This window comes from Astatotilapia calliptera, chromosome 5 (genome assembly GCF_900246225.1).
Source record: "Astatotilapia calliptera chromosome 5, fAstCal1.2, whole genome shotgun sequence".
NCBI classification, from domain to species: Eukaryota; Metazoa; Chordata; class Actinopteri; order Cichliformes; family Cichlidae; genus Astatotilapia; species Astatotilapia calliptera.
The window spans coordinates 237,504-261,793 of record NC_039306.1 but is presented as its reverse complement, the minus strand read 5'-3'; the positions used below and the strand labels follow the sequence as shown (position 1 = coordinate 261,793).

The 24,290-nt window shown below is 45.7% G+C and overlaps 3 protein-coding genes across 13 annotated transcripts in view; all 3 read left to right on the top strand.

The window, feature by feature from the left end:
• Positions 1 to 12,727, top strand: part of LOC113021787 (dedicator of cytokinesis protein 3-like) — a 229,871-nt gene extending 217,144 nt beyond the window's left edge. For 7 of the 11 annotated variants that reach the window (XM_026166510.1, XM_026166509.1, XM_026166506.1 and 4 more), the window contains 10 exons: positions 120 to 203; positions 1,159 to 1,275; positions 1,593 to 1,723; positions 2,451 to 2,595; positions 2,798 to 2,879; positions 2,975 to 3,093; positions 3,446 to 3,533; positions 3,631 to 3,750; positions 5,224 to 5,309; positions 5,955 to 12,727. In XM_026166510.1, the coding sequence (XP_026022295.1) occupies positions 120 to 203; positions 1,159 to 1,275; positions 1,593 to 1,723; positions 2,451 to 2,595; positions 2,798 to 2,879; positions 2,975 to 3,093; positions 3,446 to 3,533; positions 3,631 to 3,750; positions 5,224 to 5,309; positions 5,955 to 6,656 (1,674 nt within the window). In that variant the 3' untranslated portion in view covers positions 6,657 to 12,727. The remainder of the gene's footprint in view (positions 1 to 119; positions 204 to 1,158; positions 1,276 to 1,592; positions 1,724 to 2,450; positions 2,596 to 2,797; positions 2,880 to 2,974; positions 3,094 to 3,445; positions 3,534 to 3,630; positions 3,751 to 5,223; positions 5,310 to 5,954) is intronic. The other 4 variants (XM_026166507.1, XM_026166514.1, XM_026166511.1 and 1 more) reach the window with 3 other exon arrangements.
• Positions 12,728 to 17,627: 4,900 nt separating this feature from the next.
• Positions 17,628 to 24,290, top strand: part of LOC113021786 (GTPase IMAP family member 8-like) — a 29,837-nt gene continuing 23,174 nt past the window's right edge. The window contains exon 1 of the mRNA XM_026166504.1: positions 17,628 to 17,681. Coding sequence (XP_026022289.1) covers positions 17,679 to 17,681 — 3 coding nt within the window. The 5' untranslated portion in view covers positions 17,628 to 17,678. The remainder of the gene's footprint in view (positions 17,682 to 24,290) is intronic.
• LOC113021785 (uncharacterized) lies at positions 17,679 to 24,284 on the top strand. The gene is made up of 2 exons (XM_026166503.1): positions 17,679 to 23,418; positions 24,225 to 24,284. The coding sequence occupies exons 1-2, from the start codon at positions 17,828 to 17,830 to the stop codon at positions 24,238 to 24,240; spliced, it is 5,607 nt and encodes a 1,868-aa protein (XP_026022288.1). The 5' UTR covers positions 17,679 to 17,827; the 3' UTR covers positions 24,241 to 24,284.

Sequence of the window (24,290 nt, the reverse complement as noted above, 5' to 3'; positions counted from 1 at the left end):
CAAATTATGTATAAAATGGACTAAAAATGTTCATTTCTATAAGGTTTGGTGTTTTGGGATGATGTAATGCCACAGTACTGCTCCATAAATTTGACTTTGCTTTTTTCCTTCGTTTGCAGGCTTTCTTTGATAAGGAGTACATCACGAGCCACCCTGAAGACACTGAGAAGATCACACAGCTTAAAGACCTGATGCAGGAGCAGGTGAGGTGTCGTTTGCTGACGTTCCTGCAGAGCTTTAATAACACAGCTCTGCCTTTTTGTCCTGAGATGCCAAATAGACCAAGTTGGCTCCATATACTCAAATTAAAGCTCTATATGTGCTTCAGTGGAAACACATATAGAGCTGTAAGTGTGTTCAGATAGAACCATGTGGAGAATTTGACCTTTAGCGTGAGACAAATGTCACGATTGAAGAAAAACCTCAGAATCCTGTAATAGTTGAATCTATAGTTTTTGTTTTCATATATCTGCATGCAGACGTTATCATTCATGCTTTCACTGAACTGAAGGAAAGAAAATGACCATTAACAACAAGTCTTTGTTTTTTATAGTGTATCTGTTAACAAAATAACAATGTTTAAGTTTAATCAGGATATTTCATGGATACAAAACAAGAAAGAAATGAGTGATTAGCCCCGTGGCCATTAATAGTCACCGGGCTGTCAGGCTGTGATGTGCCGCTCTTTTTGAAAACAAACATTCACATGTTAATATTTTTGGCAACCCTACTTTTAACTATATTTGATATAAAGACTAAAAATGTATTTTATATTACAAAATGTCCCAAAAGCTACAGGTTTGGTGAATCTTTGATTATATCAAGTTTCATCAATGCTGCAAAAATTGGGAAGAAGTTTAGCAAAATGCTCCATAATTCCTGGGGGGCTAATACTTTCAGCCCCAGCTGCTGATAGGAGGAGATGCCCCCCCTAACCTCGCCCCCTCTCCCATGTCAGATTATTTCGATCCAGTAGAAAAACATTTGTTGACATGAAGCAGGCAAAAGTAAAGCAGGTGAAACACGTGCATTAAGTTTTCCAAAGGAAGGATTTGTCTGTAGACCAACGTGAGCAACAACCTCGTCTTCATTCTTGCTCATACTAACAGGGTTCTTCATCTCATCCGCTGATGTTTTTAAAAACTGGTTTTCACACAGGTTCACATCCTGGGAGTCGGTCTGGCTGTGCACGAGAAGCTGGTGCACCCAGAAATGCGTCCCCTGCACAAGAAGCTGATAGATCAGTTCCAGATGATGAGGAGCAGCCTCTGCCATGTGAGCACACAAAATAATATAGTATTACAACCTCAGGAGGTACAAATACGTACGCGGAGCTGTTGTTAGATGTAGCTCATGAACCAAAATGAACGAGTGTAGAAGAAGATTCATTACGGTGTAAACATGCTGGAAGGATGGATGGATTCGTTTCTTCTTCAAAGAGCATGTTAGTGTGCACCAAGCTTAGAGACTACGTCACTGCAAAGAATCTCGTTGAACATTTCACCTCTGTTCATAATTTTACCTTTACCGTTCCAACCAGTGATTTTTCTGTCTGTGTGGACACCCGAGGGCAGTGTGAATATTCAGAGCAGTGCTTCTATGTGTCTCTGCAGGGTCTGCCTGGTTTAGACAAGTCCGGTTCAGGGCCCAACACACCCAGAGGAATCCTGGCCACTCACGGCCCCATGAGCCCCGAGAGCTTCAAACTGATGCACCGACACAGGTCAGCAACATGCAGAGACTTTTTTAAAGTGCCCGTTAGACTCTCCTGCTTTAATCTTATTCAGCTACACCCTGATACACTCCTCAGTCTGCACCACCATGTCATCAAAACCTCATTCAGGGTCTCTAAACATGTTGAAAAGGTTTTAAAAAATCCTCAAAGTCAGTTTCCTCTAAGTCTGCATAGAGGGTCGGGTCAAAGGGGCACGGATCAAGAGAGACAAAGCAGTTAATTACTTTCATCTTATTCTTAATTGAAACTGTTAAATGTGGTGAACACGGCAGAAACCATCCTTCACAGTCAGCACACGTCTTCTCACTGGCTTCACCTCCATCTGTGATTCACCTGCTGTGTCTCATTAATGATCTTTGAGAAGTTCCTCGCAGCATCTCTGCTGTCCTCTGCTCACATCGCACTTTCTGAAAGTCTGCCATTTTCTCTTTCTCTCCTTCATCCTTCACCGACACCACCCTGCATCGTGCTTCCTGCATGGTGCTTCCTGCATGCTCATGGCTGACCATCGCTCTCATTCTCACCGCATCACCTCATGCATGCCGGCTGTTTGGTTTTCGCTTCTTCTTTTTTGGTTTGCTCGGCCCTTCCCCTTCCTGCCTTCCTTCCTTTCTTTTCTTCTACCTGGAATTTCCCTCTTTTCCCCCCGCCCTCTTTCTCTTTACCCTCCCTGTTTCCTCTCCTCTTTTTTCCTCCTTTCGTTCCCTCCTCCCAGTCCCGTAGCTGTTCTGACTCCTGTGCGCAACTCCTCCTCCTCTCTCTCCTCTCACAACTCCAGTGAGATGGGAAACGTTGGCAATCTGCTGATCCTGGCTGACGGCATGGTAGTGGAACACCCCGAGGACTTCTACCGCATGCAGGTCAGTGAAAAACGCGATTCGCAGAGAGGAAACGCACTTGTTGCAAGAAACAAGAAACACTCCATATATCACACATGAATATAAAACTCTGTAATATTATCATGTCCAGCTTTTTCTGCACAGCTGAGCATCACTGCTCAAATACCTCACATTATTCTAATCTATATGTACAATACTGCGTTCGAATTTCTTGGAACTGCAGGCGAGCCTGTCCTCCTCCAGTCTTAGCTCCACCCACTCTGCGCCTTCTCAGATGATAAACTCCGCCCCCTCAACCATCAGAGGTTAGCGGCCCATGGAAGATTTTTAAAACTATATTTAGCTTTCTGATATTTTGTATTTCACACATGTCTCACTTCTGTAATCTGTCCGTCTGCAGTCGGCTCTCCGTCTCTGCCTGACAAATACAGACACAACAGAGAGATGCTGATGCTGCTGCCGCCGCACAGAGAGAGGCCGAGCAGCGCGATGTACACCAACATCACAGACAATGGACAGGTAAAGCAGTGGAGGGGGGATCCTGAACGACAGCAGTGACAGTTGTCTGACAAATTTGATTTATTAGAAGTTGCATGTACGTCACATGCAGAGGGTAAAGTGGGATTTGACAGGAGAGGAAACTGGAAGCTCTTGTTTTGTGCACAAAGATTCGTTTTCTTTGTGCTGCACTGTGATCAGCTGACCTGTGATGCTGCAGGTGCTTTTCATGGATTCAACCTACCTTCAGATATTCTTCTAAATATTTTCGAATGCAATCATGTTCAGTTCTTTACTGAGCTGAAGACGGATTAAAGTCTGATTCAGGTGATCGCTGTGGTCCTCTCTAACGAGCTCATGGTCTCCTCCTCAGCCACCAAACTTCCAGCGAGCTTTGTTCCACCAGGTGATCGGTCCATGCAAACCCTGCAGCGACCCAAACCTCTCTGTGGCTGAGAAAGGTCGGCAAACTCACTCACACACACAATACAGAATATTTCTGTAAAACTCATCTATTTTTTTTCTCCACTCCACCCGTCTTCACTCTCTGCCCTCCAGTCCTGACCACTCCCAGCAGTTGGAGTTTGGACAGCGGTACCAGAGAAGCCCTCCCTTTCCTTTCCTCCCACGTTGGCAGTGTCATGGCACCACCTGTTCCACCACGCAACCTGCCTCAAGGTATGAAACTACTGTGTGTGTGTGTGCGTGTGTGTGTGTGTGTATTGTGCACTGATTTCCCACCAAGCATAAATCAAACTTTGCCAGATGCTGAAGCGTTAAATCTTTTTATGTCATTCTTTTACATCTAAAACCGTCTGAAACATGAAAGGACTTCCTCTTTAGTGGATTTGAACCTTCGTACTGTGAAACAATAATCCTAAAAACAGCTGCACGAGTGTGTCAGTGAGATGCAACCCAGGGAGAACCACACATGCAGGATGATCATGACCACCAAGAGAATGTACCGTTTGTCCCCCTCACACACAGCTCACAGCTACAGACAAACACTTCAGTGTTAGACTTACAGAATTAACGTCTAATGTAGACAATGTTTACTAGATATTTACTGAACTCCACTTTTTAACCAAGTTTGGACATGAAGCCATGCAACTGAACGCCTTTAGCCCAGAAAGTGTCATCCGTGGACGCCTGCTGGGTTTTTGTTGTGCGAGAGCGAAGCGTTGATTCTTGTGCATCGTTGCGTGTGTCGGTTTTTGTGTGTGGGGAATCCCCACAGGTTCCCCTGCAGTGTGTTTGTGCGGGGGACTCTGTAACGTTTTCCTGGCTGTGGAACTGAATCTGTTTTTTAAGCACCGGGTCAGAAGACATGACTCTGTTTTCTGAGCAGGATTCAGAGGAGATTCATCTCCTCTGTCATGTTCATTAGTACCTCCGTTAGATTAGCTCCGCATGATTCATGATCCCTGTGTATCTAATGGTGGGTCTCGGTGCAGCCTCTCAGTTTGTCTTCTGTCTGAAAACAGCTGTTTTAGCTTTTTTCCCCCTTTATGCAAGCTGTGCTTTGATTGGCTGAGAAAGTATTAACAGAATAGCGCTGGGCCTCTCCTCTCCGTGACCTCTATGATCGGGGATTCAAAGCAGCTCTGCTTTTCATTCAGGAGTATTTGTGACGACGCAGACTCGTATTAGTCCCTCACAGAAACCTTTCAAAACCACCGAACACTCATTCTCGGTTTTGTAAATCGCGTTATTCAAACCTTTGAGTCCCAAGAGTGAAAGTTCAGGTACATGAAGTGTTTATGAAGCGTTTGGTGGTTCCTGCAACCTCAGAGGAGACGTCTGCAGGGCTCGAAGCACAGAGAGAAAGAAAGGAAGCGTTCTCTGAGAATGAACTTTGGTTAATTTGATCTCGTTTTCACTGCAGACACACACAGACACACACTTTATACCACTGCAATCAAACAACTTAAATGCTATCAGAGCTGAACACCTCCCCTCCTCCACACACTGCTCCAACTCCCCCCTTTTCCTGTTTTAACCCCACCCACCTGCCTCTACCTTCTTGTTCTCCACTCTCTGACCTTCGTTCCCCCTCGCCCCTCCTCCCACCTCCTCTTCCTCTCTGGTCTGAAATGTGTGAGCGTGTGTGCAAGTTTCTCTCAGTCAGTCCTGCTGTGTCTCCCCCTGTAGGGCAACACCTGTCGATGCACTTTGACGCTTTCCACCACCAGGTCAGCGACCTCCCTCCAGCTCTCCCCGCGCGCTCTTTAAGAAAGGTACCCTTCTCCTCCTCCTCCTCCTCCTCCTCATGCCTGCTGTCTGTCTGGATGAAGTTCGTCTGTCTGTCCATTAGTGTGTGTGTGTGTGTATGCACTCACAAATCAGTGCACATTACTGTCTGTGTGTTTTTCTTTGTGTCCATGATTTTGTTCTTTTAAATGAAGCATCAGTGTTCACAGCTGAGTCTGCAACACCAGCTGAAAATAACTTTACAGTTTATCCACCAACAGTTACGACAAAGACAAAATATTTTCTGTTCAGTTGTAAACCTTCGTGTCCTGTTCCTAAGCTCATCAGCAATATTTGATTTATTGGCTTCATGTTTCCTTTTTCCTCTTTTTTTAACAAACACTCCAGAATCCTGCTTTCTGTGTTACTTGGTATATTTATAGTTTAAACTATGCCTGTTAATGTGCACTGTCATTGTTTTGCTTCTACACTTCAATCAGATGTGATTCTAGTTAAAGACATTCATTGTAAATAAGTTGTGATCTTCATGTTTATGCAGGAGAAAAGAATGTGATCGACCTGCTTTGTTAAATATTAACAGACTTTAAACATATTTAATAAAACCGCAGCTGTTAATCACAGACTCTGTGTTAGAGATTGTTTGTGTGACTCTCCCTCGCCTCTCTCTCCAGTCTCCCCTGCATCCTATACCTGCCTCGCCCACCAGTCCACAGTCCATCCTGGATGGCAGTAACTCCAACCTGTCAGGCAGTGCCAGCTCCGGAGTCTCCTCCCTCAGTGAGAGCAACTTTGGTGGCCCCGCCTCCTCCTCTGACCCCACCGCCAGCCGCACAGACACCCTGGAATCCGTCCCCAGCAGCCAGGCTTGGACCACCGACCAGGAGGACCTCGACTCACCTTACCAGCCCGTCAGGTACAGCATCTCCGAACCTGAAGTCCTGGATGGAGTCAAGCCCCCGCCCTGCCGCAGCCACTCTGCCCCGGGAGGCGTCACCCCGGCTCAGGTGGGGTCCCAAATCCAACCCCAGGCTCCGGGTTCGGCCTCCATCGGAGTTCAACAAATGCAGCAGCAGGATGTGCTGCCACACCCACAACACCCCCACTACTACCACCAACTCCACCATCACTTCCACCCACACTACATCCCCCACCATCCGCCTCTCTACCACTTCCATGAGCCTCCGGCGCTGCCCCCTAAACCCTACCTCCGAGAGGGCTGCATCCCTGAAGAGGACTCCCTGATCAGCCAGTCTGCAGCGCCTCCACCTCCCGCACCGCGGCCCATGCCACGCAAGATCTCCCAGCCCATAATCGCAGCCACCAAGGATGAGCAGGCTAAAGTGGCGTGGGAGCACGGCATCGGCGAGGAGTAGGACGCCCCCTCATGGTTTATAGGGACAGACAAGAAACTCTTCTCAAAAGAGAGAAAGAAAAGACGTGAGAGCGAGAGCCAAACTAAAAACTGGGTCATGAAGTTGAGGGTAGCTCTGAATCGCCCCCAGCTGTCCTCCAGTTACCGCTAAAGGTTTCAGTCTGCTCTCGCACGCTCCATCTGGCTAACGAGTCCTTGACCTCTGAGACGTGTTTCCTTCAACCAAACAGTCCTCACGTCACTGCATCCTGATTCTTTACTTCTTATATGTGCAGACGGGGGTTTAAGCTGAGAAAATGCTGCTCAGCTTTTTCACTAAATTCATGATTACACCTGAAACAGAACCCGTGATTTTACGAAGGGATTTCTAGTCAAATAAAAAAAAGCCTCGCTCTGAAGATTTAAAGGCAAACGGCACTTTAAAAACATTTTTATTTATGTACAAATAAAACCTATAGACACAGAACGGTCAAAGCAGGGATGTTATACTGAAGGATATTTAGATCAGTGATTCCTAAAGTGTGGGCCGCTGCCCCTTAGTGGGCTGTGAAGGTACTGCAGGGTCTCCTCCAGAGGCAGGGTGGCCAGATTCCATGAACCTCAATGATACAACATTTTACAACAGCTGGAGTTTATTTGTGTGGGAATCTTCACATATCCTAAAAAACTATAAAAGGACAAACTGCAGGTTTGTGAAGGACTTTCCCTCCTGCCTCGCTGAGCAGACGCAATAAGCACAACAAGACGTTTCATGTTATTGTCCGTGATATATTCTTTTTACTATATTTACTTTTGCTGTCCCGATAATTGACCTGTCACTTAATGTCATGTTTTCCTTTCTGCATCACTGCTGATTAACTAAGAAAGGAAAATCATTTCCTTTGTTTTGACTTCACCCAGTTAAGTAGTCTCCCTGTATTTCAGTTTTTTTAAAGCCACTGGATAAAAGCCAGACTTTAGGAAAGTGCCTGTCCTGCAGTGAACAAAATGTGGGACACTGTCTCGATGTGGGACGAGGGGACCAAAGGTCAGTCTCGTGTGGACTCCAGTTTAGCAGCTTTGAGTTTGGGAATCACTGATTTAGATGATTTAAAAAGATGAAAACAAAAGACCAAAATGAAAGCAAATAACTAATGATGATTATTTCTGTCACGTAAACAGCGGCTATAAAGGCATCGGGTAGAGGTACTTTTTGTAACGATGTAAATAAAACGTTCACCACCAGGGGGCAGCGTTTGAACAAAAAGGTAACACACCAAAGTACGGCCGGGACCTCATTTGACTACGGTTGACATCGTAACAGAAAACACAGATAGTTTAGGACATAAAGTCAAGCTGGTATTTATATTCTGTTAATTTTTGTTAATCTTAGAAAACAGGAAGTTACAAAAAGTACCTTTAAGTGATGCTTTATGCAAACAGAGCGACGGCTTTCGAAGATTTTCAGTCACTTTTTCCTGAAATGTTGAAGATAAACAACAGAGATGAGAAGTGTTTATATTTAAGTAAGAGAGAATGTAGATACATTTAATACAGTATAAAGAAGTATATACATATAATTTATATTCAGTCGTTATACTTTTGATTGAAGAAATGTGCAAATGGCTTTCTGAGCCGACAGTAGCCGCTACATCAGACGCGATGTGCACTTCACAACAGCTGAAGGTTTTATTGCAGCTCCTGAAAACAGGAGCGAGGGACAGTTTGCTCTGAGGGTTTTTTAAAGCTGACGATGCGTTCAGCGGAGGAACCTGTAAATATGTGCGAGGCGTCCGACTGCTGGTATTTTTAGGGATGTTAGCTGAAGTACATATACACCTTTTTTGGCATTTTTTCTATGAAAGTAATGACTGTACATTTTTTTAATCAGGGTACTGTTTTGTATGCATGTTCATTCACTGAACAGAGACTGTGAGGTGAAGCACTGGAAGCACTGGAGAAATACTGTACTGTGCACTGATGTCTTTGTAGTCTAGGAAACCACTTTGAACACCAAGGATGTTGAATCAGCAGGATTTAGTAGTAGACGTGTAAAAGTACTGCAAAGGGTCATACTTTTGTACTTTAGTGTTTTGTTTTAAATATTCTTTTTACATTTAGCACTCAGATTGCGAGCAGACTGTCATCCTGATCACTTCGCCCCCTTTTTTAGGTTGAACAGCCGTTAGCTCACATGGCTATTTGAAATCCTCGTTGTGCTCTGCCTGGTGTCTGATCATCTTCTCACATTTTGCATGGTGAAGCTGATCGTTGTGTTTGAGCTTTGTCCTGTTTTGGTTCCTCCTAAAGGTGCAGAAAACTCAGAATCCTGATTCAGTGTCATATTGTGTTGGTGATGATGGCTGGTGGCTCTGTAGTTAGTAGTTTCGAACTTAAGCCCAGCTACATTTAGATAAATCCAACACAGAACTGTTCCCCTGTGAGGCTAAATAATAATAACACGATGTCTTTGCAAAGTGCTTTGACAGAAAGGCAAAAATAGAAAAATACATTTCAACAGGAAGCTGGACATCGAAGAGCGAGATGGGACGAATTGAAAGTTAAGACAGAGAACAACGACGAAATAAATCAAATCAACATTGTCTACATAAACGGCTGAAAGCAGAAACAATAAAATAGGGGACACATGCATAAGTAAATATAGGCATCACATAAAAATATGTCGATGAAAAAGTGAGTCAGGTTGAGACATTTTAGATTTAAGGATTAGCGACCTGAGTGCGCACTCTGCCTCGAATGGCTTTCTCTGCTTTAGAGAAGCTGAAGGTTTGTTTTCAGTGAAACGACGAGACTGTGTGTGAGTGCGTCTGCACGTTTAGAACCATCACAGACTTTACTTCATCCATTAAATCATTTTCAGGAGTTACTAAAGTCGACCAGTTCTGGATTTTCTGACTCTGTCACACCAGGATGGATGTGCGCAGTAAACACAACCATAGTTTTGTTTACAAAGAGCAGCCAGTCTAAAGAGACGGGCACTGAAGCAGCTTGTTTCAGACACTTTGCAGTGTTATTTTTAACTATGAGTCATACAAAGCTCCTCTGGTAGAGTCCAAACATCAAAATATAGAGCTCGAAATGAGCAGAGCGGGTCCACTTTAAATATTCAGCTCCTGTAATGTCAGAAGAAAGAAGAAAGAAAGTGTGCTTTATTGGTCCCCGTGGGGAAAATCCCTCTCTGCATTTAACCCATTCACTCAGTGAACGTGTCTGCTGCATTCACTGACCCAGTAAGCTACATGGAACAACAGCCATCATTCAGACAGTTGTTGCACATGTGCATTTCCTGCCGCGACGCATGGCGTGAGCTGTGTGAGCAGTGATACGGGCCCGCTGCTTGAATTCTCCACCATAAACATACGAGTGAAGCAGTGATGGTTAAAGATGTTCAGTGGAAGTTCAGAGCTGGACTTTCAGTGGTGCTCTGTGTCCGGTGAGCGTTTCCAGTCTCTTTATTCCCCACTTATAAAAGTTAAAGCCATGAAACTGTCCTGCGGCTCACACAGAGGCTGCACCACAGCCCGGACAGTTTGCAGAAAACTGCTGAATTCATGAAGTCGGGTGTTTGGTGAACTGACTGATGATGTTACAGGTGAATTATGCAGCACGGCTCGAGTTACCTCCTTCAACCTGTCTGTTTTTAGATCTTTAGCTTCTCTCTTCTTCTACTTTTAGTTATAAATTTCATTTAAAATCATTTTAGTTCATTTATTCCCTAAATGATCAACTCTTTCATCCTTGTGCGAAGAGTTCGAGTTGATTGTTGTCCTGTTGAAACTGAAACCCATATTAACACTCAGTGCAGCTGATGGTGGATTCATGCGCTGTGTGTATTCACAGCGATATAAACAGTTGTTACAGACTCGCACTGACGCCTTTGTGTTTATGCCAACAACATATGATGTTACCTCTGTTTTAAACAGCTTTGAGTGCTCTCAAAGTTTTTCTCACAGCACATCTGTTATGCTTGTTGCCTTTGCAAAACATGAAGATTGATATTAATATGTATACGTTTATACAAAGCCAGATTTAGAAATCACCTTATTGCTTTTTCTTCCTGCAACCTTTACCTCCAGTTCACATAACGCACTGGAAGGTTGAATTTTTTATCACTTTTCTGTCATTCTGTGTGTTTGTTTATCTGTAAAGCTCCGTGTGCAGTCGTGCTGACCCGTTTATGTTTGATCCTTCTGAGCCTACAAAGAGCTGTGAGCGGGGATGCTGTAAATACATGACGCAGGCAGGTTAGAGAAGCTTTTCAGCAACGAGAAACTGCAACAATGAAGGTGTGCGCTGTTACGGCAGTTTGTGAGAGAGTGTGTGTTATATCAGGATCGAATTACACCAGAGGGAGAGAGAGAAGTCACACAACAGTTTACTAAAGAAAAGTTCACAGCAGAATTAAATGTACTTTATTTTCTCCTGATTTTTAGTTCTGTTCATCCTTTTAGAACATTTTGACATCTGCTGTCTTTTAAATATACCTGAGCTAAACTGAGAATCTGAGATCGTTGATCAGCTACTGAGAAATAAAGAAGAAGCAACAACCTATTGAAGATGTTTCATGTGGGAACTATTTTCTTCTCCCTGAACTAAACCTACTTTACATGCATATGCTGCAATCACACGTGCATAGATTTTCTTTTGCCTTTTGTGTCGTTGCTCCTTTGTGCTTGTTGCGTTACAGTTTTATTCTGGTGCTTTTGTTTCTTATCCCGGTAACAGTCTGTTTCGTCCTGTGATTGGACACTGGGATTGGGCCTGTATATAAAGGATGGCTGTAGCTTCCACATCTGAAAATTAAAACAAAGCTGGAAGTTGCGTTCTTTCCAGTGGCCACTAGGGGGCAACTGTTTGTCCTGCAAAAAAAGTCTGAGAAAACAACCCCCGCAGCTTGAACTATGACCTCAGTAAATATTTACCTGATGAGTCTCACTAGTGGCAGGACTTTAATTTTATCAGCTGTCGTTCTATTGGAGGCAAACAAGTGGATAAACCAGGGTGTAATTGACAAGTTGCTGCTATATGAATGTGCAGCATCCTTCATATCCAACGGGACGACCTCGCTGGTGGGTACGGCATCTTTTATGTAAAGTGACAGCCTACTTTGACCAGCTTATATTAATTATTTGCTCACTAAAGAGAGACCTGGCTGCATTTTCCTTTGGCTGGCGGATGTAGACAGTAAAAAGAAAGAAGGCAGAAATCTCTGCACCTAATATCTCCAAAACTGGGTCATTCCCACCAAAACAAAAGAGATGTGTAAATGGTTACTACGGTTACCACAGTTAAAATGACATCTTTGATTTTGCTGTGAACTCTTGCTTTAAACAAACGGTCCTGCATACTCGGTCTGCAGCGATGAAGTGTTCAGATTTCAGTGAATCAAACTCGAAGCAGGTGAAGATGAACTATGCAAATCAGAGGTTTGTTTGTAGGACGTTCGGTTCATTCTTTTGTTCTTTGGCTTGAACGTGTCGGATGGCAGGAAAATTAAAAGTAGTTTGGTGCTTTTTTAAAAGAAAGTAAGTTTTGTGTGAGACTAAAACCACTGACCCCACCCAGTCTGTGTTTCCTTTAGAAGGAGGAGCGTGGAGGGAAATCCGACGGAGCTCACGGAGGAGACGCGTTGATTTCTTTGTACATAAACGAGGAGAGGGCGTATTTATCGCGGGCATGAAGGGCAAACCTCGTATACACGTAGACTGTGATCGTCTCGCCTCGTGTTTTCTGATGTAAACCAGTTTTTAAACCCGGTCCACAGCGATCCAAGTTCATTCTGTCGAATTATCCCGATCACTTCAGGGCAGCTGAGGAGACGTTTATTATGATTTTGTGTATTTTGCATCAATGACAAATCTAGATAGTTCCAACGATGGCGCTCCTTTGTATGACGACGCTAATAGTATTTCTTGTATATAAAAGTCTTTGTTGTGTTAGCATGGGTATAAACTGTGACGTGTATGATGGTAGATGTAAATACTCACGTTTTTCCTACTCACTAAACAAACTGCTGTGTTGTGGATTCATGATTAATGACAAACATTAAACGATAAACTTTTATTGACTCGACTGGATTCAGCCTGTCGTTATTTCACGTTTGCTGCTATAAAGTGACCCGATTCAGGTCAGCATCTGGAATAGCCCAAGTCTGAGGTCAGCAAACCAAATGAACAAATAAACATCCACACGAGCAAACACGTGAAAGACATATTTATATTTGTACCACGTCCTATAAATAATTCAATAACATATAGACTTAAACCTTAACCAAACTCTTGAGCAGGTGAGTGAGCTGCTTTTACTCTTTTGCTCCACATCCTGAATAGGAAGCAACCAGGAAAGGTGAGTACTGTTAACACACTTCTCTATTACATGTACAAAGAATTTAGGTTCCAAACAAATTACACTGATAAAATGTGAACTAAGGTTCTTTTTCCTGACGCAGGCAGAATGGCCAGTCCCCCTGTCTCTTCACCTTCCACAAGCAGTCAATTAAATATTAGCTAATGAACGTAATGAAGAATCACTAACCCACAAATGCATGTCTCTTTTTCTATTTTTAAATATAGGTTTTGGCTCATTTAGCAACTAAAACATAACACAACTTACCTTTAAACAAGCTTTAAAAAAAATGAACATTAGTATTTATTATATTTGCATTAAGACAGACTGCTAAAGTCTGATTTTCCCACACAAACATCTCCAAGATTCACAGGAAAAGGTCCAAAAATCCAGAGTGACTGTTTCCTGAGGTCAGAGGAGAACGGGCAGACTGCTTCAAACTGATAAGAAGGCAACGGGAACTCAAATAAGTGCTCAGTGCTCCAGTCAACAAAGCACCTTGTTCAGACTTTGCAACAAAGAATTAAGGCAGAAAAGCATCACATTACAACCAGTCCATTTAAAATGATGTTCATGATGCTCATTAAATAAACATCAGCAGAACATTTGCACTACTTATTGAGAGAGCAGTAAGTAGTGTAAATGTTTGCATCAAATAAACAGCAGGGGGAGCCATTGCTCTACTCAGTGTTATATTAAAAAAGGAAGAAGAGTCCACCAAGAATCCAGTCAGTGGTTCCAGGGAGCCTATCCAATCGTTCAGTCTGACGTCACTAGCCGTGTCTGGGCCTAAACTCCGCTGCAGGTCCATATATCAAACGATCACTATGGCATTACTGAGAGTTAAAAACTGTCTAAAGTCTTTCATCTTTAATAAAATGATCAGCGTTCTGCTCTACCAGGTGTAACAATTGAGTTTAACATCCAGGCATCCATGAAAACGGAATTTATGACATTTAACGGAGTTAGAAGTTAGCAGGGAGTTAGCTCGCTAGCTTCTATCTAAATACAATATAGCATGTCCTGACTGCGGGGTTTTGGAAACAAATTCAAACGTACAGCTCTGTTATCACTTCCAGCATAAATGAAGACAGAAAACTAAACAGCAGTGACGTTTGTAGGGTTACTGAAGTTGGGCTAGCTGGTATATGATGATGTGCTACGTAGGGTTGCCAACTCCCTGAAAAATAAATAAGGGACACCTCGTGGCCAGGGCCGGGCGACCCAGTTGTCTTCACCCTTCCCAGTGTGGTGAATTTTCTAGCTCTTTTTTTGTGTGTGAAATTATTTTTTTAACCATTTGACTTGAAGTTGATTTAAGTAGATGCATATTCTATTCTTTGTGATATGAACACATGTGAAACAAATGATCATTTAGCCATTTATTTTTAGCTCAAAATGACAACATTAACACAATAAAACAGGTCTCCTTCTTAAACAGAAGCCTGTCATGCTTAACTTTTGAGAATATAAGTAAATCTTTCTTTAAAAGAACTCTGTCCTGCTTAACTTAAAATAATAGAAAACAATAGAAAGAAAAATATTCTTGTAACAGTGCACATTTAGTGCATTTAGTACAATTGGCTTCAGTTGAAATATTATTTCAGCTTTTCTAATGCTAATCAGCTGCTCCTGTTTGTAAACCCGCTTGTTCCCATGATTACGCATCATAACTCATCATCATTATTCATCTATGTATTACTTTTATGTATTATTCATCTATTTGTTGTAATCATTCAATTCAATTCAATTCAATTCAATTTTATTTATATAGCGCCAAATCACAACAAAAGTCGCCTCAAGGCGCTTCATAGATACAGAGAAAAACCCAACAATCATATGACCCCCTATGAGCAAGCACTTTGGCGACAGTGGGAAGGAAAAACTCCCTTTTAACAGGAAGAAACCTCCGGCAGAACCAGGCTCAGGGAGGGGCGGCCATCTGCTGCGACCGGTTGGGGTGAGAGAAGGAAGACAGGATAAAGACATGCTGTGGAAGAGAGACAGAGGTTAATAACAGATATGATTCAATGCAGAGAGGTCTATTAATACATAGTGAGTGAGAAAGGTGACTGGAAAGGAAAAACTCAATGCATCATGGGAATCCCCCGGCAGCCTACATCTATTGCAGCATAACAAAGGGAGGATTCAGGGTCACCTGGTCCAGCCCTAACTATATGCTTTAGAAAAAAGGAAAGTTTTAAGCCTAATCTTAAAAGTAGAGATAGTGTCTGTCTCCCGAATCCAAACTGGAAGCTGGTTCCACAGAAGAGGGGCCTGAAAACTGAAGGCTCTCCCTCCCATTCTACTTTTAAATACTCTAGGAACAACAAGTAGGCCTGCAGAGCGAGAGCGGAGCGCTCTAATAGGGTGATATGGTACTACAAGGTCATTAAGATAAGATGGGGCCTGATTATTTAAGACCTTGTATGTGAGGAGCAGGATCATCTATCCTTGCAGTTGTTTATTACACAAAATAAGTTATATTATCACACTTCTGGCCACATAGCGCTGATATTCACTGCACATGCCCATATTAACTTTTTCCAGCCAGGTGTTTTCCTTTTCCCATTCTTCCCTTTCTCTGAGGGGAACAAACATTGCTGCTCTAATGCTGGGCTTACACTGTGCGGTTTTTGGCCCATTTTGAGACGATTTTTGAGTGATCGGACCGATTTTGGCCTTCATCGTGCGTCGTGTAGTATACGTGGGGTAACGAGAAGTGATTAACACCTCACGACCAGCTCCCGATCATCAATCGCTCGTGAGCCGCTCACACTGCTCACGTGCAAACACGTAAACGTCAGTGAAAAAGACGGAGCAGCACGGCTGTGCAGCCTGTGATCTGGACACAAGCGATGGAGGCACAACTTGTAGAACTTTGGAAAGCTCATCCGAGCCTTTTCGATGTGGCATCACAAAATTATCACGACCACAACAACCGTGAAAATAGTTGGATCTACACTGCTGCTCAATCACAGCTGCCTGATCAATGTTTTTCATTAGCAATTTAGCAAAGTTGATGGTGGTGGTGTGTCTGTGTGAGTGAAAGACAGAGAGAGCGACAGATTTTCTGTTATAACCTTCATGTTATGGAGGCACAGTGTGAGCACTCAGGTCGCATCAGAGCATCGGGCGGTATAGTGTGAGACCTGCATCGTGACCTACCAACTTCTAACCCCTGCGAGTCAATCGTGCAGTTTGAGCAGGAGCTGAATAACGTGACTGAAAAAATCGCACAGTGTCTGCCCAGCTTTAGGTGTACTGTCGTCCGAGACTTGCACCGCAGTGTCGGCGTTTGTTTCCCTGTTGGCCATGCTTCTTGTTGTGGTCATCTGTTGTCTTCCGGTATTTTCTCCGTAAGCGACCTTTCCTCAACCAATGAGATGAGCGGTAATCTGAATTGTCATACTCGAATTGTCATAAGTGTGCTGTCAGCTCATTGGTCACAAAGCAGGAGAGGGGCTGGGAATTATGTTTTCAAACAAACCGTTAATTCCATTAAAAGTTATAGGCCACTTTTGATTCTCACTATATTACGGGACAAAGTGCGTCCCTTATTAGCTCAATACGGGACGTGTGCTTTTGTTTCTAAATACGGGACGATTCCGTATTTTAAGGGACGGTTGGCAACCCTAGTGCTACGTGACCGCTAGCGACACAGCTATGTTAGCCTAATATAAACAAGCTAACTTTTTTCCCACTCGATAAAAGTTAACGTGAGTGTTCTCGGTGGTCAGGAACAAATGTAATCGCATGGCAGGATGCTGTAAAAGGACCAAACTTCAGCCAGGAGAACAACTGAGATAATCCATCCACAATACGAGGTTAGTCATTCATACACTGCTGCATGGGCTGGGCTGTAGTTACATCCTAAGGTTTTAAAAACTGAGCTTAAATAAATGATTAGCGGTAATAAAAGCAGAGGGAGGTCAACAGTGATCACTGACTGTTTTAGGAGCTTTTTGAGATCAAATAGAAGAAAATACAAAACATTAAACATGTTAACAACACAAAAGCCATAGGATTCGTCACGTCATCACTTAATAATCAGATAGCTTTGGTTTTACCTTTTTATTAACCAGTGAAGAAACTCCCTAAGTAGAGATCCTGAGTCGAGATGAACAGGACTAACCTGGGATGTTTTTTTTAAGTGCAGGAAAAATCATCATGAGGAGAACGAGCAAACTCCAGGCAGTAGGTTTGAACCCAGGATGCTCCTCCTGTGATGCAACAGTGCTAACCACTGAGGCATCCTGCTACCTCTTTTATATTGCAGACTGATCAAAGATAGTTGAAGACAGTGTTGCAGGAATTGCTGTCTTGTGTGTGACTGGGTGCAGTAAGGAGTGTATGTAATGTGTGTGTGAGCATGCGCGTGAAGGAAACGCGGGGAGCGAAAGAGGAAAAAGAGAGTGAGAGAGTGTGTCATGGGTAGAGGGCGACCGGGAGCAGCGTTCTAACGGGCTACAGGCTATGCAGTGTGTTTCCAAAGTGTGCAGTACTGTTATTAAAGCCTCATCTCTTCAGTACTCTCCGGTGCCTCGGCTGATTTCTGTCTGCCTCACTACTCCACAGAAGTGAAGGGAGTTAACCCCGAAGGAGGACAAACTTCGGCCCTGGAGGAAGCATCTCCCCTCGTGTCTCCCGACCACGGTCAGGGGACTGACGGCGAGGAATGGTTAACACTGGCGACCACGAAGGGACCCTCTCACGTTGTTAAAGAAGTGGTGAGCACAGAGAAAAACCGACAGGCTAAAGCGGCTAACGATAAAGCCGAGTGACTGTAATTACAAGTGTATTAGCCCGCAGCTAAGCTAACTCGCGATGGCCGCTGCTCGCCATTCTCGTGAAAAGTACGGACTTGAGACCAATTACTCCAACCCGTTCATATCGCTGACCAGTGTCTCCGAGGGTGCCGCGAGCATTAGGGAAGCTAACAGAGACAGAGCTGTGACTAAATGTGAACATATGAACCCATTCCTGTGTGCCGAAAGTTGTGCTAACACACACGCTAATGGAGAGTGTGTATTCGCGCCGCCCGATGGTCCTGCCCGGCCGCAGTTTTCCCGCACGAATCCCTTCGTTGATGCTGAATGCCGCAGCTACGGCCGTGAGAGAAACACAGGCAGCAGCATGAACTATTATCCAGCTCCTACTCCCCAAATGAAAATCCACTATCCAGACTCAAACCCATTTTCCTCCGCTCACATGGACAGTTTTGTACACAGCACACCGGCTCAGTTTAACGCAATGTTAAATACACCCATGCAATGTATGCCTTCCAGTAGCCTTAATGAAGCCATTAGCTATGGGGAAATCACTGCACAGCATAAACCCCGCTCGAAACCAGGCAAGACCCGCTGTGTGCCCCGTCAGCCCCTATCTGACAGTGAAGAGGACGGTGACACTAGAGAGAGAGTCCCCACCCTACGTCCGGGCCAATATGACGGCACCACACCGTGGAAGGAATTTCTGCACAGGTTTGAGAGCTGCGCTGAAGCCAACTATTGGTCAGAAAAAACAATGACAACTCAGCTTAAATTCTGCCTAGTTGGAGCAGCAGGGGCCATTATCCACAGAAATCCCCGCTCATCCAAATGGGATTACCGCCGCCTGGTGGACGAACTGGAAACTGCATATGGCCCTTCTTCTGACCATGCAGCTGCTGTTGCTGTAGAACTGAGGCAGCGAGTGCGTAAACCTGGTGAGGCCCTTCATGTTTTCAGAGATGACATTTATGGGAAAGTGGCTGTTGCATATGGTAATAGAGCAGAGATTGAACAAGACTCTATAGCTGTTGAAGTTTTCACCAATGGGCTGGGTGATGCAGAAATAGTACAGAAGTTGCTAGAGAGGCACCCAGCCACACTTGCCTGCGCATACGAAATAGCCCACCGACACGAAACCACTAAAAGGGCTGCATCTTATGTAACCAGTGCCATGCAGCAAGGAGCCCGTAACGCAGCTGAACGCCGGCCCCGAGCTGCCGTCGTCAGAGAAAAAGACAGAGATGAGACTGTTGCTGAGCATGCACCTGCAGCTAGCCCCTCACCGAATCGTTTTGTCCCACACACACCCTCGACAACACCGAACAATCACAGAAATTTTAAAAGGAGTGGGGTTCGCTGCCATAACTGTCAAGGTTGGGGCCATGTCCAAAAGCAGTGCCCTTCCCCTCACAAAACCACCAAGGCCTTAACATTGAATAATAGCCCTTGGGACAGCCCAAAACCCACTGTGCTCCACCTTAAGTGCCAAAGCCAAGAAATGAGTATCCCCATGCGCCTCTACGAAGTGGAGGTATGTGCTGTTTTGGACAGTGGAGCCCGGAGGAGCGTGCTGCCGCTGCCCTACTACAACTCCATCCACCCAGACGTGAGACCACCACTACAGCCCTCAGTTGTTGAGACCTTGCTTGGTGTGGGACCTGGGGACGTGCCGGTGCTAGGTGAAGCCCAGATACCTGTCAATATCAACAATCGACAGGTGGATGTTGATTTCTTGGTGGCAGATATAGCAGGAAATGAGGTGCTGCTTGGGCATCCCTTCCTCACTCAAGCCGAAGCACGTCTTGATTTTGGCAAACGCCGCATCATCCTTTTCGGTGAAGAGGTGCTCTACTACCAAACCGAAGCCAGTACAAAGTCACACGCAGTGAGAATAGCTAGAACTGTGGTGGTGGAACCGGGGCAAGAGTATATGGTGAAAGGCAACGTGCATCCTGGTGCAGCAGCTCGAGGTGACATGATGCTTAGTCCCACCAAAGGTTTTGTTGAGAAGCACAAAGTACTTATCGCCAGAGTCCTAGTCAACGCACAGCCTTCTAAAGCTGTCCCACTTCGCCTTTTTAACCTTGGCAATAAAGCAGTAACAATTAAGGCGGGATCCATTGCCGGGCTCCTCCAGCCAGCTGAGGCCGTGGAACCCTCCATGGTCTCCCCAGCTGCAGACTCTCTGACCAGCCCTCCTGTGGTTCCTCTGCACCTGCAGGAGCTCTATGCCCAGAGCTCCACAGACCTCAATGACTATGAACAGCTCCAACTGAAACGCTTGCTTTGCACTTATGGACATGTGTTTTCTACAGGGCCTGCTGACCTGGGCCGAACCAGCCTTGTGCAGCATGACATCATAACCCGTCCTGGTGCCCCAGTCAAACAAAATCCACGAAGAATGGCAGGGGAAAAGCAGCAAAATGCTGATCAGCAGATCTACGACAGTCTACAGAGCGGTCTCGCCCAACGCAGCTGCAGCAGCTGGGCCTCACCCATCGTTATGGTGCGTAAGAAAGATGGGACATACCGTCTCTGCATTGACTACAGGGCTCTCAACGACCGCACCATAACAGACGCCTACCCGCTGCCCCGCATCCAGGACACGCTGGACACACTCTCAACTGCCAGATGGTTCAGCACATTAGACCTCGCATCTGGCTACTGGCAGGTTGAGCTGACGCCTAGAGCACGCAGGGCCGCCGCTTTCTGCACTAGGACAGGCCTCTTTGAGTGGAACGTCATGCCATTTGGACTATGCAATGCCCCGGCAACGTTCCAGCGGCTGATGGACCGCGTCCTGGCTGGCATGCAGTGGGAGACCTGCCTGGTCTACTTGGACGACATCATCGTGCTGGCTAAGGACGTGTCGGGGATGCTGCAACGGCTTGGCCAGGTATTCTATAGACTTCAACAAGCTAACTTGAAACTGAAACCTGCCAAATGCTGCCTCTTTCGCCGCGAAGTTGCTTATCTTGGCCATGTGGTATCCGAGCATGGTGTGGCTACCGACCCCAGCAAAGTTCAAAAGGTTCAGATGTGGCCCACACCTACGTCCATCCAGGAGGTCAGACGCTTCATCGGCCTGGCCTCATATTACCGCCGGTTTGTGAAAGATTTTGCCTCTATAGCCGAACCCCTGCACAACCTGACCAAGAAGAATGCACATTTTCAGTGGCATGCTGAGCACCAAGCAGCTTTCGACAAGCTGAAGTGTCGACTCACCTCTGCCCCTGTTCTTCGCTATCCACTTGACCATGGAGAAATGACACTAGACACTGATGCCAGCGACACTGGCATCGGCGCGGTGCTGTCACAGATGCAACAGGGCGTGGAACGTGTGCTGGCATATGGCAGTCGTAAGCTATCAAGAACTGAACAAAACTACTGCACCACACGACGTGAACTACTAGCCGTCGTGGATTTCACGTCCCACTTTCGCCAGTATCTCCTTGGACGGCCTTTCAAAGTGCGCACAGACCACAGCAGTCTACGGTGGCTAACAAAAATGAAAGAGCCAGAGGGACAATTAGCTCGATGGCTCGAGAAGCTTGCCGAGTACAACTTTGAGATCATCCACCGTCCAGGTCGAGTGCACACCAATGCTGATAGCCTCTCCAGAAGACCCTGTCGCCAGTCTTGTCCATGCAGAGTGCAGGACCCCCCCAAGCATCTCGGGGGGACCAGTCATCAGGCAGTTCAATGCGAGTTGGACTCTGACACCAGCTCCCTGTTGCTGAGTCCGGTGAGGGTGGAGGGACAACCGGCTACTACAGCGGTGTGTCTAGTGGGGGTAAGTCATAACACCACCACACCAGAAACAAAGACTTTAGACCAAACTGCTCTTACAAAGTCAGACATTTTATGTCAAAACACTCCTATCAACACAGACATCTCAGAACAGACAATTCACACTAGAACAGACATATCACACCAGAACATGTCCACTAATACACACACTGTAAAGCTGACTGAGAAAGTATATGTGGCTAAAACCCTTGATACTGCTTCTCTGTTTCATGGTTGGACCATGGGGGAGCTGAGCCAAGCCCAGGACGCTGATGCAGACATTGCACCCATACGCGCCTGGATGGAGGCCAGCAGTGAGCGCCCCCCATGGACTATTGTTTCACCATGCAGCCCAGCAACTAAGACATACTGGGCTCAATGGAAACGGCTCTACTTCAGAGATGGAGTTCTGGTCCGTCGCTTCTACTGCCTTGACGAGACCCAGTTCTATCCCCAAATCGTACTGCCACGTAAGCTACAACCAGAAGTGATGGGCCAGATGCACGAAGGGCCAGTGGGTGGACATTTTGGTGTCGAGAGGACTGTGGCCAGACTACGAACCCGATTCTATTGGTATCACATGAGGGAAGACGTCGCTCTTTGGTGCCGTACTTGTACCAGCTGTGCATCCAGGGCCCGACCCCAGAAGACACCGCAAGCTCCGATGGGAACTGTCCGGGTAGGAGCCCCAATGGAGCGCGTTGCGCTGGACATTATGGGACCACTGAATGAGACAGAGCGCAGAAACCGATATGTGCTTGTGATACAAGACTACTTTACAAAGTGGACTGAAGCCTTTCCTATCCCAGATGAACGGGCTGCAACCGTTGCCGAGGTCGTTGCGTCTGAGTGGGTGTGCCGCTACGGGATACCTCAAGCACTACACAGTGATCAGGGACGCAATTTTGAATCTGATGTGTTCCAAGGGGTGTGCAGTTTGTTTGGCATAGATAAGACTCATACAACGCCATTCCGACCCCAGTCAGATGGCCAGGTTGAACGTTTCAATGCCACTCTCCAGAAGATCCTGGCCTCCACAGCAGAGCGTTGTCATTGGGACTGGGACCTGATGATCCCGTACGCTGTTATGGCCTACAGGGCGACCAAACACAGTGCTACAGGTTTCACCCCGAACTTCATGATGTTTGGCCGAGAACTGAGTGAGCCAGTGGACCTTGTCGCAGGTCTACCTCCTGATCCAGGCAACCAACCCTCAGTTCCAGAGTATGTGCAGCAAATGCGTGAGCGGCTGGAGCTGGCCCACCTCATCGCCAGGGAAGCCCTGGGTGAGTCAGTCAAGCGCGCAAAAAGGCAATATGACAAGAACTGTTGCCACACACAGTATAAGACTGGAGATCCTGTGTGGTATCTCATCAAAGGAACACGTCACGTCAAGAACAAGGTCAGAAAGTTCCTCCCATCGTATGAAGGACCATTCTTTGTCCTGGGACAATTGGATGACCTAGTTTATCGGATCCAGAAGAACCCAAGGTCTAAAGTGAAAGTTGTCCACCATGACCAGCTAAAGCATTATCGCTGCCGCGAGCCACTGGACAATACCTGGGTCCTTGATCAGGCTCATCAGTGGTCCCCTACAGAGGTCCCACCACCAGCTTTAGAAGATGACCCAGCAGACCGTGATCTGGGTCTGCACAGTCTGTTCTCTACTGCAACTGGCAATGGCCCCAGCTCCTCCCAGCCTTCTGTCTCAGTTGCAGCTGATCCCGCTCTGGTTGTGGTTGTCCCATCGTCCCCTTCCCATGTAGACCATGAGAATGGTGGGGGTGTGGTGGGTGAGCCAGACCACCCGGGCCAGCAGTTTCAGCGACCAACTCGTCGGCGCAGAGCTCCAGACCGGTATGGAGTGTGGATCACTTAACTTGGTTTACCTACCATGGACAGTTCCAAGTAGGACTGAAGATTCGGTTCAAGTTTAAATCGTTTCAGCCTCCTATACTGTTAGCTACAATGGTTTAAAAGAGTTATATTTTTTTTTCATTGTTCCAGTGTTTACATTTTTTTTTAAAAAGTATCTGAAGGACCTACGGGGTTATCTACATGCACTTATCCATTTGTATTTGTGCCTTCCTAGATGCTAGGATAAGTTGGTTATTCCCGGTCGCCATGTAATAGTTACAATTGTGTAATTTCTTTTCTACTTAACAGCACTTGAAATGCTTTATTTTGCACATGTATGTACACCTTACTTGAGCCAACCTCTTTGTCACTGAAGTGCACTCGTTGATACTATACCTCACCTTATATGCGGTAATGGCTAACACTTTTATCTCCTGTGGGCTCCAAGTGGTAAAGGGGATTGTGTACCAGTTTTATGCATTACAATGCTGGAGTGGAATTATTGTTTAATTGCCATCCAGAGTGGGGGTAGTGTTTCAGGAATTGCTGTCTTGTGTGTGACTGGGTGCAGTAAGGAGTGTATGTAATGTGTGTGTGAGCATGCGCGTGAAGGAAACGCGGGGAGCGAAAGAGGAAAAAGAGAGTGAGAGAGTGTGTCATGGGTAGAGGGCGACCGGGAGCAGCGTTCTAACGGGCTACAGGCTATGCAGTGTGTTTCCAAAGTGTGCAGTACTGTTATTAAAGCCTCATCTCTTCAGTACTCTCCGGTGCCTCGGCTGATTTCTGTCTGCCTCACTACTCCACAGAAGTGAAGGGAGTTAACCCCGAAGGAGGACAAACTTCGGCCCTGGAGGAAGCATCTCCCCTCGTGT

Coding starts and splice junctions, on each gene's coding strand:
- LOC113021785 (XM_026166503.1), top strand. CDS start 17,828: ATGGCCGCTGCTCGCCATTCTCGTGAAAAGTACGGACTTGAGACCAAT.